Source organism: Plasmodium vivax, chromosome 2, assembly GCF_000002415.2.
Source record: "Plasmodium vivax chromosome 2, whole genome shotgun sequence".
Taxonomy (NCBI): domain Eukaryota; phylum Apicomplexa; class Aconoidasida; order Haemosporida; family Plasmodiidae; genus Plasmodium; species Plasmodium vivax.
The window spans coordinates 149,166-162,059 of record NC_009907.1 but is presented as its reverse complement, the minus strand read 5'-3'; the positions used below and the strand labels follow the sequence as shown (position 1 = coordinate 162,059).

The window sequence follows — 12,894 nt, the reverse complement described above, 5'->3', positions numbered from 1 at the left end:
TTCTTTATTATATTTTATTCCTTATTACTCTTAATTTAATTAAATTATTTATTAATATTATATATTGAGTTTTATTCTCATATACTAACATTTTTGACATAATAACTTTTATATTTTGCTTTGGTTCATATCATATTTTGTGTATCTCATATGATATTGCATATTTTTAAGAACATGTACGTTCCTTTTAGACATATATAAAGTTTATTTAACACATTTGAATTGAATATAAGCTTTATAATAAAGTCGTTTCTTTCTTGTTTAGTTTTTTATACTTGCACATATAGTTTGTTTTTGCAATTTCTGTCTGTATTATTGTTCTAATTTATGTATTCTTTTGTTGATTATGGTTTACTATTTTACATATATATAATAACATTTCATAATATTTATCTCTATTTTTTAATACTTTTTATGTCATTTTTTTTGTCTATTTATATTTAGTATTCGAATAAAAATGTATATTGTATAGGAATGATGAGAATCAACACAAATGCAATCTTTAAAAGAATTATCCAAATGTTAATGTTTTGCTATATAACGAAAATTAAGGTAACTAATAAGACAATCCTATTAGTTCTGCTTAAAGGAAATATGAAGTTTGTTCGTTCTATCATTTGCTTCTATTCTATCCTATGTGGCACTAAACTACATTATTTTTGAATATAAATTTGTTGTTAATTTGAAACTTTCATTTATAATGAATTTAAACGAATATGAATGTTTTAAAGATACATAAGAATAGTACTTTATTTTATAAACATTTAAATGCACATTTGTTACTTTGTCTTATATAAAAAGAAAGACAATCTTAAAGGTTCTTGTCGTTTTACTTATTTTACACATAACAACGCTCCTTTAATATGTATGCAAATAATTGAAGGGACGATCTATCTATTTTATAAAAATATACATCATGGGCATAATCATTTTATATTACAATACCTAAACTTTTAGCAAAAAAAAAAAATCATTTTTGTCTTCATTAATATGCATACTTTTGGGGAAAAAAGAATGACACAAAAATAAAACTCATAGTTATCATGGTGATGCACATTACAAAACTCACAAAAATGGTATTAAAATAAATCTATAAAAATGGAACCCTTCTCTAAACTTAACATAATATTTAAACCCCTTTCATTTGGAAACCACGAAAGACATTTCGTACACGGTGCATATATGTTTGAATTGAAAGGCTACCAACAATAGCTTATGTTACCCTTTTTTTGAGTTAACATAGAATAGACGCCCTTGCCGAATTTTATAAAAAAACAAAGTGTGCATTAGCATTTTTAAAGAGGAAAATATCTTTAGATTATTTTTGCATTATCCAGTAACTACTTTTTTTTTTTTGCTTGTAATTTATCTACCTTTAAAATTGCTATAACAGAGTCATTAATAGTATGGCAGAATTACTTTTCAATTCTTATAATGCATTAAGGGAAAAAAATAACACTTGCAAACACTATTATGCTGTATCGGACAACAGCCATTTAATCATTTATAATTCAATGAGAAATTAAAAAAGGGTGGTCAATTTTACATTAAATTCTTTTCTCACATTTGTACGACGTACACCTTGTAGATTAAATGATAATGCAATAAAAGTGAGAGCACATATGACTACATGCAATGTTGTCCAATTTTTATAATTCATGCAACACTTTCTAAAATGAACATACACAAATTAACAAAATTTTATACACTTATTTCAATTTTATGATCGTTTAAGCATACACATTATTATGCCTTCTTAGATATTCTGTAGGGGGGAAATATGATTTAGAATGGTTAATTCATGACATGGACCAAAAAGTATCAAAGACAAAAAGAACTTAGAGAAGCAAATAAAAAAACACACATGAATAAATGTGTTCTATTTATAAATAACAAATTAAAGACGTTATAATTAAGCACAGATGAAATGTAAATACAAGCATAAAACGATGAGAATGAACCTCTGAACATACTCTACACACGAAACGAAGTTTTATTTAGTAAAACAGATATGTTGCTCTAAAAACTATTTCAGGTTTGTTAACTATGTTGGAAAAATATGCGATAGTGAAGAAGGCATACATAGGAAAAGTAAAAAATGATAAAATAAAGTGTAAACTGTCTAAGCTTTTTATCATTTAACTAAGAAGAACCAACGTTCATTTAATTTTATACACCTGTTTCTTATTAAAGCATACAGGATTCACGTCATGAAAAAATAATGGAAATTCTGTAGTTATTGCAAAACTGAAAAAGAATCATTTTTATTCTGGGAAAAAGAGTGAAAAAAGTTAGAATCCTAAAAAAGGTTAAACTATCCCAGTATGTCTGTAGATATAACTCTATTAGCACAATTTTTTTTACTAATATTGTATGTCCTATAGACTTGTATTAACGCTTTTACCCATAAAAAAGTTAAGTGTACAAAACTAGCTAATATGTAGAGTTTTAAGGTTCTATTTTCCATCACAACATTGCTTCAATTTTTAAGATGCATCTATTTTATCATGAAATATGCTTAATTCATATTATTTATATATTTTAAGAACAGATATTGTTTTACATTTATTCTTTGACTTCGTTTTTTTTTTTATTGCGCTTTAAAAAAAATTCATACATAAAAAAATTTTATTTCAATGCGATTAATATGTTTATAAACTTGCATAATATACATTCAAATGGCGTTTTTAACACTCTTGAATTTCACGATATATTTAAAATAAATAGTTTCTTTTTTTTTCTTTTGTTTAATTCTTTTGTCACATCTACAAAATTCTTTTTCTGATATGTTTTTTTTTTTTAAATTAATAGCGTTTTATGCTTTGTAGCAAGAACATATATGCTATATGAAATGAAGATTCTTTAACAAGGACGTTTTTTAAATTCTTTTTTAATTTAATGAATTTTCGAGCTTATTCATATTAACCCTTTGTAAGCACATTTCAGTAGTAACTAAGGGTCTGTAGATTTGTTTTTTGTACTTGAATTTTGTTGTTACTGTTTCGGTATACAAATATGCAGTTTGGCATTTAATTTTCAGATCGAGTTCTTATAAAACTTATGGCGTGTATGTTTTTTAATAGCGCAACATTACATGATTTGAAGATGAAAGGTGTTACCCTATCTTAACACATTTTACCGACTTCGAAGCATTTTTTTGTCAACTTAAATATACAAACACGTGTGTAAAAAAAATAAGCCAAATTAACCTTACACAAACATTTATTTTATTAAAATATGACTATGTTTAAAAAATGGGTAAGACGCGGAAATAAGGACAACGATGAAAAAGAACCAGAATATGTATCCATTTTTAGTTTTATAACCTTTCATTGGGTGACAAAATTGCTAAATAATCTTATAAAAGATGAAATTAAGTTTCCTACATTACGAAAAAATGATAGTGTGACACATTATGCATCTGAATTGGAACAAAATTTAAGAAAAATTTATGTAAGAAAATGTAGTTCTAAACATTTTTATGAAAAAAGTAGTTTTGTGGTAGGACATTGTCATAACTCAAAAGACATAAAGGCAAAGAAGGAATATAATGTATATTATAACAATCTTGTGTGGACAATTTTTAAAACGTTTAAAGTTCGCATAATTTCAATAATTATCTTTAACGTTTTACAAACCTTATTTATAATTGCTGTTGGAGGATCTATAGACAAATATATGCTCATTTTAAAAGGTGAAACTATTCCATCTTTCCCCGCTTTTTTGAATAATTCGAAAGTAATATTTGGATTGTACATCGTTGGTTTATTACTTTTTGAATTTCTTTTTGATTCTATTTTGAATTTTTATTATTATGAATTTCTAGTAAATATGGAAATATCACTAATACATTTCCTTTACAAAATTAACCTGTATAGTCGTAATAACGATTTAACGAATCATTCTGTGTATAGAAATAGAGAAGAATCTTTGAATACGCCATTAGGTGTAATGGAAAGAAAAAGCTGTAACAGTGTTAAAAAAAATCCTTCTTGTATGACTAAAATTTGTACAAAAAATGATAGTGATAATCTATTTAAAAAAAAATTTTATTTAATAAATTTTTTTAAAAAGAATAGGACGAAAAAAGAAGAAGATATGGGGGAAGAGGACACATCTAGCATAAACATTTATAATATTATGTTTTCTGATACTCCTTCTTTAGTACTTTTTGTTGGTGCTGTCATTAGTCTGTCTAATATATTTGTCAAATTTTATTTATCTTTTTATGTATTTTACTTGAGGATGGGTTCTAATGCTGTAAAAACTGGAGCATCACTGTCTGTTGTATTGTACAGCACAATGATTTTATTTTCATTTTTACCAAGTCTTTTTAAAAGTAAGTATTTAAAATATAGGGATCAAAGAATAGATAATACACATCATGTGTTGAAAGAATTTAAATTAATGAAAATGTTTAATTGGGAATCATTTGCTTTTAATTATATAAATTTTGTTCGAAAAAAGGAAATGCTGTTTTGCAAAGTGCGACTTTACTTGGCCACTGTAGGCATTTTTATAAGTGCCGTCTCAGCTGACATAGTTGAAGTGTTGTTATTTTTTTTGTTTATAAGGGAGAAATTGGACAATCAAAAGGAAGTTAATTTTAGTTCAATTATTATGCCGTTATTTGTCTATAAATCTTTAATTTCAAGTGCATCTAACTTTCCTAATTTAATGAATAACATAATAGAAGGCACAGTGAATATTGCGCGTATAAATAAGTATGTTAATCACCATTTATATTACAACGACATTAACAATTATTTTAGGTACGTTTCAAAAATGAACAACTATTTTAACGCATCAGATGATGGAGAATGTTTCGAAAAAGAAGGAGAACATTGTTCTAGGTACAGAAAACATTTCATCCAGTTAAAAAACAGGTTGATAAAATGTTGTAGGTTTTCCCGTTTTTATAGAAAAGGGAAACACATAAACATTATAAATCGAAACATACTATCTGGTGTAAATTACAGTACAGATAATGATGTAGAGAAAGTGTGTTTCCAGACAAGAGTTGACTGCTCCAATGGCGGCAGTAGTAGTAGCATACACGAGAAAAATAATAACAAGGATGATAATGTAACAGAGGAGCGAAGCAATTTGATAATAAAATTAGAAAATGCTTTTTTTGGCACAAAAAGGCACGATCGGAGGTATGAGAAGTACATTTTGAAGAACATAAATTTTAGCTTAGAAAATAATACCTTAGCAATAGTTATTGGAAATGTTGGATCAGGCAAAACTGCTTTTTTCGAATCTATTTTAGGAGACATTCAGTTGATCCACGGTTTTTTATATGTTAAAAATGTGTTGTATAATATGCCAATTTTGTACGTTCCCCAGAACAGTTGGTTGTCCATAGGAAATATAAGGTCCATGATTTTATTTGGAAATGAATACAATTCAGGGATTTACCGCTACACTGTTGAGCAGAGTGAGTTGCTAAATGATATAAGTTCCTTTAAAAATGGTGATATGCGGTACGTTAACGATGATCATAATTTAAGTAAAGGGCAGAAGGTTAGAATTTCCTTGGCGAGAGCTCTATATCATCACTACATGCATTTGCATAAATTGAGCTCTAACGGTGAGAAAAAAATGCGTGTAGATGACAGTTTTGCCAACAAAAATAGTCGAACTGATTTTTCAAATGGTAAGGAAGACAAAATAAGTGCATTTTGCCAGGGTGTTGTTCCCTTCGATGGGGACCATGTTCAAAAATGCCTAAGGGGGAAGAGCGATTTTTCCTTGTATTTATTGGACGATATTTTCACATCTCTAGACCCAGCGATATCTAAAAATATATTTTATAATTTATTTTGCAAAGAGGAAAATAAGAGCTTCAAAGACTATTGCAGTTTTGTTGTGTCTATGAATGAAAACACTTTTCACAATTTTTTTATTAATGACCTTTTTGAGAATATCCAGTACAAAGTGGATATTTACCAGTTAGAGAATTACACCCTAAAATATGCGGGAAGTGTATCAGATTATGTAAAAAGCAAAAATATAAAAAAAGACGGCGCTGTAAGTAGAACAGAGTCAAGCATGGGCGGCACAAAATTCGAGTTGGGGGGTGAAGAAGGTGAAGAACCCGAGAAATGTGGAAGCCAAATAAAAGGGGCAAACGAGGGGGGCTCCTCCAAAAGAAATAACACCCGTTCGGCGGGATCTGACGAAGGGCGTACCGCAGGGCGTAAACCCTTTTTGGAAAATGACTATATCATTAACGCGGGTAAAAACATAAATGGCTGCGCTGACCAGATGGCACAAGAACGAACTTGCGCAACAGGACTAGACAACCAAAGGCACGCAATTTTGTCGCAAACTTTGCAGCATAGAAGCAGCTGCGCAAATGTTTCTCCTGCTAAGGATGATGAAGATGAATCGTTTTTCAAAGGAAACATAGAATTAACCACATATAGGTGGTTTCTGAGCAAAGTTGGAGGCGTTTTAATACTGTACATAATGATTTTCATGTTTATATCTATCTTTACAGATGAAATAAAATTTTTCATTTTAAGCATGATTAGTATAATTTCACGAAATGATAAAGAGCATTCGAATGAAATTCTGCAACATCAAATTAAGTATTTAAAATTATTTGTGATATTGCCAATAATATCGTTAATAGCATCTTTTTTTTGTTTCATGTTTATCATATATGGCACGGTAATTTCAGCAGTGAAGGTGCACACAGATGTGCTGAAGAGCATTTTGAGCGTGCCCATGTATGTCTACTACAACAACAATTTGGGTAACATAATAAATAGGTTTGTTACAGACATTTACTCGTTAGACAATGGATTTTTAAAGAGATTTTATAAATTCATTTTCCTCTTTTTTCGACTTCTTATGTCAATCATTTTGTTATTCTGTATGGTGAAAGATGCCGTTATTGTTTTTCCTTTCATTGTTTTTTTAATATATTCTTTGGTTTTTAAAAAATTTTCCAGAGGGTGTAAAGAGGCTCAAAGGGGGTACCTAAGGTGTCACTCCCCATTATGCAACATATATAGCAACACCATATCGGGAAAAAGCGTAATTAACGTATACGAAAAGAATTGGTACCATTTAGGTATATACGAGCGTTACGTAGAGACCTTCAGAAATTATTGCCTTCTAAAGTGGGCAATAACTATATGGGCATCTTTCTACATCAGGCTTATCTTTTTAATATTAACTAGCTATTTCATTATGCATCCTCATATCTTTTTCAACAAAATGGGAAACCTGTACCAAGGGGGAAATTACGAAAAAATTATAGGCACAATTGGGTATTGTATTACTTTTTCCTCAAGACTTGGGGTGCTCACAAAAATTCTTCTGTGTGATTATACCTATGTGGAGAAAGAGATGTGCTGTGTGCAGAGGCTAGAGGAGTTCTCAAAATTACCGCATGAAAAATACTGCTTAGAGGAAGAAAGGGGAGAGGTTACTCCCAAATGTGACGAAATGGAGATGAAAGGTAAATTTGACAATTCGGGAGAAAGTACGTCCCCTTTGCCTACCGGTATTGTAGACCCACCAGCCATAGACCAATCGAAGGAAAAATACGGTGTTTATCTCGAGAACGTATTCGTCAGTTATAAGAAAAAAGTTGTTCTAGATAAAAATAGCAATAAATATTGTTATACAGATGAAGATCCATCCTTAAAAAATGTCACTATTTACGCTTTGAAAAATCAAAAAATCGGCATCGTAGGCAAGTCAGGTTCAGGGAAGAGCACAATTATTTTGTCCATCTTAGGGCTCATTCCTACTGTTAGTGGAAAAATAACAGTAGAAGGAAGAGACATTGGGACTCTCCCAAGGAGGGAGAAAAATGACATTATCACCGTTTTGCCGCAGTCCTCTTTCGTTTTTCACAACTGGAACGTCAGAACGTTTATCGACCCGTATAGAAATTTCACAGATGAAGAAATCGTTAACGCTTTCGATTTGATTGGCATAAAATTGAACATGAATGATTTGCACAAGTATATACACCAACAAAGGGAAAATGCACATGATGAGAGGGAGAAAAAAAAAAAAGGGAAAAGAAAGGCTAACCTTTCGAGCAACACTATTTCTCTGACGGATGACTGCATACGGTACTTGTCTATAGTTCGTCTTTTCTTAAATAGGAACAAATATAAGTTGATACTAATTGATGAAATTCCCATTTTTAATTTTAATAGTGTGGACTCGAATTTGAATAACTTCCTGATTGGCAATGCAAAACCGTTTAATTATATTATAAAAAATTACTTCCCGGATAACACGATTTTAATCATTTCTCACGACACGCACGCGTTATCCTGTTGTGATTTTATTTATGTGTTAAGGAGGGGGGAGGTGGCCCACCGTTGCAGCTGCAAAGATGTGAAGACGCAGTCCGAATTGGCACAGTTACTCGAAAGGGACGGCTAACTGGGGCGTTTCGCAAATGTGCTCACATGTGTGCCTGTATATACCACGTTCGACGTGTGGTATGGGAACTTCCATTTTGCGCAATTTATACCTACACCAATTGCTGCAAGCTTTAAAAGCTTACACTGCTGCGCCTTTTTTTTTTCCTTTTTCACACATGAACGTAACATAAGAATAATCACTAACTAGTGAAGTGCATAAATCGCATACATCAGTGTTCTTAAAATCAATTGTGAGAAAAAATGGAATGGACACAAAGCAATGCTCACCTATTCACAACGCTTCTGTTAAAAAATTTCCTACACACGTGCGCGCATAGATGCGTAATGCGGAAATGCACCTTTAGGACGAAATGGGCGGTCCTACATTCATCTAACCGCATTTCATCCGTTAAGGTGTGTTCCTTTTTAATGGTGAAGTTAATTCGTGAGACTGATGGAGGTGGCCCAAAGTGTCCTACGTCCTTTTCCCTTTTTCAAATTTACCTCATTCGTTAAAAGGGGGGACGCATTTTTTTAAAGGCAAAAATTGTCACATATACATACCGCAAAATGATGTAGAGAATAAGTGAACCCCGCTCGAGGGAAGAAGACAAAAGCGTAACCACGTTTTTGTGCCTCTTGCTAGTGGAATATGCCGCAAGGGCAAACTTATTTTCACGCATTCGGGAGGCATCCCTCTCTTTTGCCATCACCCAAATGTCTACTTCATAAATTACTTTTATTCACAGTGTTGCGCGAATGAGCGGCGATGCGTTAACTGTAAACGAGGAAAGAAGTAAACCTAGATCGCTTTTACAACAGGGGGATGAAGCGCGCAAATAGGGCAGAGCAAAAAGGTTACGCTTTGCGAAGCAGAGTGGTAGCTTTGCACCCTCACAAAGCGGAAATGAAAAAGAGGAGAGTGAAATGTTCCCACTTGTTCTTTCACTTTTGTAACATCATATTCGTGTGTGTTAACAAGGGAAACAAAATGAGGTGCTTTACCGGTACGCCCATTTGGCACAATCTTTCTCCGTTCTTATTTCTACGAATCATGCATATCGATTTGGGGGGGGGGAAATAAAAGTACATACAACAAATGCATCATTCACGTACGTTTCGCCATGTTCCTGCTAATTACATCACAAAAAAGACGTATTATTATTATTATTATTATTATTATTATTATTATTATTATTATTATTATTATTATTATTATTATTATTTTTTCCTTTTAAATAACGCTGTCTTTGCCTAGAAAATGACCCCCCTTCTAAATTGCAATTTCAATAAAGTGCCGTATACACATTGCACCCTAATAGTGCTTACTGCTCGTACTTGTAAAAAATATTTCACAAAGTAGAAACCTTTTGCATTTTTAATGCACTAATCGAACGGTGTGGTGGACAAGACGGGGAATACGTTCGTCCGCTGCGAAGGTTCAAACGAGACATGCGTGAAGGAATATGCATAAATGACGTCTGAGAAAGAAAACGGGGGGGTAGAAGTGATTAAGGGTGATACGCTAATTTGAGGAGAGTTCTGTATCCTCATTTTAGAAGACATCTGAGTGTGTAATACCTTTGACGTTAACAATGTTGAAAATTAGTAGGATCATCGAAGCGGTAATTGTGCCAAAAAATAATACGCCCATCCCCCTCTGCGTTACCTTAACAAATGTCCGCAATGAGAAGAAAAAGCAAATAAGCAAAGGCAGAAATGATTACCTATTTTGCATATACCCAGAGTAAAATACACACGTATAGACACATGCACACCGTTCCCATGTGGGAGACGATGGAAAAGATCAGTAAAAGCAGAATCGAATACCTGTGGAACGTTTAAAAGGGAAGAAAACGGGTAAACCTGGGAGGCACTAGACAGATGAGTAATTTGCGGACATGGGGGTTAAAAGGTCTGAAAGAATATGCATAAGGATGCGCTATTTCTGCTCCACCTGTATTGTAAAGAAAATTATGGAACGTTTTATGTGCGTTTAATTGGAAAGGAACATCACTCCATTTTTGGCTTCCCCTCTTCACCTCTTCACTTTACCGCTTCTCCATTTTGATAGTTGCCAACTTGTTCACATTTGAGGAAAGTCCGCTTGCCAGCGTGAATTACAATCTGCGCGTTGGAAAAATTGGAGAGTTGAAATTGAGGGAGGGGCTGTTTATGAGCATATTTTTGAGCAGAAAAAGTATGCGTATATACATACGCGCAGTTGCATGCGTCACTATTTTTTACATCACTTATGTTTATGCAAATATCAGCAGTGGGGAACTCATCTTGGTGAAGTGGACGCAAAATGAGTAAAACGACACGGAGATTCTTCCAAAAGGATTACCAAAAAGGGAGATGATCTTTGGGGGGGGGTGTAAAATCGTCGATTTGGGTGAAATTTGAACTGGTAAAAATAAGGGGAAAATTTACACACATTTGAATAACAAAAAAAATCGTTAAGGGGGACGTGCACGCACACATTTACACATCCGCGTATGCGAACAAAATGTACCATTTGTACAGAGAACTTGTTGCCGGTTCCCCTTAGCGTAACTTGCACATTTGCATCCTCTTCACATGTCGATGCGTCTCTGTATTTTTTCTTTTCAGCATTATTTGCATGGGAATGCGAGCGGCAATTTTTCACTATTTGGAATTGGAACATTTCTGCGTAAAAATTTATCAGTGGGTGAAAAAAAAAGTGTAACCCGCATGGAAAGAGTTAGCATTTCATAATGCGCGTGTGATATGTGCCACAGGCCATTTTTCTCTTGGTATGCCCAAATAATTGAAAAAAAAAAAAATATATATGTATATATATATGTGAAAAAGCGTCAACATATTTGAAGCATCTCCTTTTTTTACATGCAACTTTCAGATGGAATGCATTTTTTTTACAGGAAAGAAATATATACACCACTTTGACGATTTTCCAAAGAGGAAAGCTTTTAAAAAGCGAACATGGCATGGCACAAGTTGCGCATCCGCATTTTGAACAGCTCAAAAGGGGCGAATCATAATTCGTACATAAACACACACAAAATTCATTTCTCAATTTTTGCTTTAAAGAAATTAACAAGTGGGTGAAAAGTTGGTTCGTTTTGTGCAGAGCGGAAGTTAAAAAATGGGAGAACTGTTCGCGCGTTTGTTTTGTTATCATCGGAACGTACGATCAAACTTGAACATGAACATGGTATTTTTTTTTTCCCTTTAAATGTCAATAAAGATGCTCAAAATGGATGGTATTTTTGTTAAATAACCTTGGCATTTCATTTCATTCATTTCGTTATTTTTGCTTGACCAGTTCGGGAGAGTCAATCATCCTGCAGTTTAGCCTTAAGTGACAAATTTAAGGGGTGCACCAAGCGATGGGCAATCATTACATATAAGGATGAAATGTCAGCCATTTTATGAAAAAAAAAAAGAGGGACCAATAATACACTTTTTTCGCATATCAAAAGTGATGATACGCGGGGCGATTTTTCTTTGCGTTTGTCACACTGAGAATTTTACACTTACGTATTTTACTTAAAATTTCAGTGTTCATTTTGCGTGCTTGAGAAAAGAGGGATTTCTTTCACTCAACTGAGCTTTTTTTATTTTTTGTGCTTACTGCGAAATTGCACTTCGCAAAAAAAAAAAAAAACATTGGGCTTGAAATCAGATGACGCATCCTGTGTTTACACTTTGAGCATATTTTTGCATATCGCACAGAACGCACGCGTTAAGTTCAGCGATATGTACTTATCCCTTTCATTTAAAATGGGGCATGTTTGCATAGGAATGCTATTTTTTCATGTATAAATGAGCGATGCACCTGGCGTAAAACATACCATGGTGCGTACATAAAAATGCTGAGGCGCGGCTCCCGAAAATGTACGCACTGCGAATCGCGCACAGGCACGTAGCTTGTACTCATGTAATTCTTTGGGGCCGTTTAATAGAGTCAATTCTTGTCAATGAGTGCCATTTATGTTATCATAATATGCAATATGTAATAAACGACCAATTATGCGACAAAGTTACCCCTCATGAACGGGGAAAAGAAGCAATTTAGGAAAAAAAAATATAGAAAAATGAATTCGTTCGAGAGGCCTAGGGTTTAAGGCTGAATGGGTTCAATTTTTGAATTCTTACTTCTACGTAATAATTTAAGTTCTTCACCCGTAAATTAAATAATGTACTATTTTTGTAAATTGTTCGTTCATTTATTTGTCCTCTAAAATTTAAACAAATATAGTTAAGGGGTTTTATGATAGTGTGTTTTTCACTGTGTTCGAAAAATTCATATTGCAAGTGCGAATGGAAAGTTTGAAAAGTATTTTAAATTTTTGGCAGCTATACTGATATATAAAGAGAAAAATGTTATTTTTGATACAATGAAGTTGTTTCTGTAAAAAAGGGCGAATTATGTTTTTGCTGAATGGTAAAATATTTTGGATTTTCCTTTAACAATGAATTTTAAACATACTGTGTGAAATATATGATTAAT

General features: G+C 32.7%; 1 protein-coding gene across 1 annotated transcript; it reads left to right on the top strand.

The window, feature by feature from the left end:
* Nucleotides 1–3,237: 3,237 nt before the first annotated feature.
* PVX_097025 (ABC transporter, putative) lies at nt 3,238–8,418 on the top strand (the record flags this gene model as incomplete). The annotated part of the gene is made up of 1 exon (XM_001612630.1): nt 3,238–8,418. One exon carries the CDS (start codon nt 3,238–3,240, stop codon nt 8,416–8,418), a length of 5,181 nt encoding a protein of 1,726 aa, XP_001612680.1.
* Nucleotides 8,419–12,894: the final 4,476 nt, after the last annotated feature.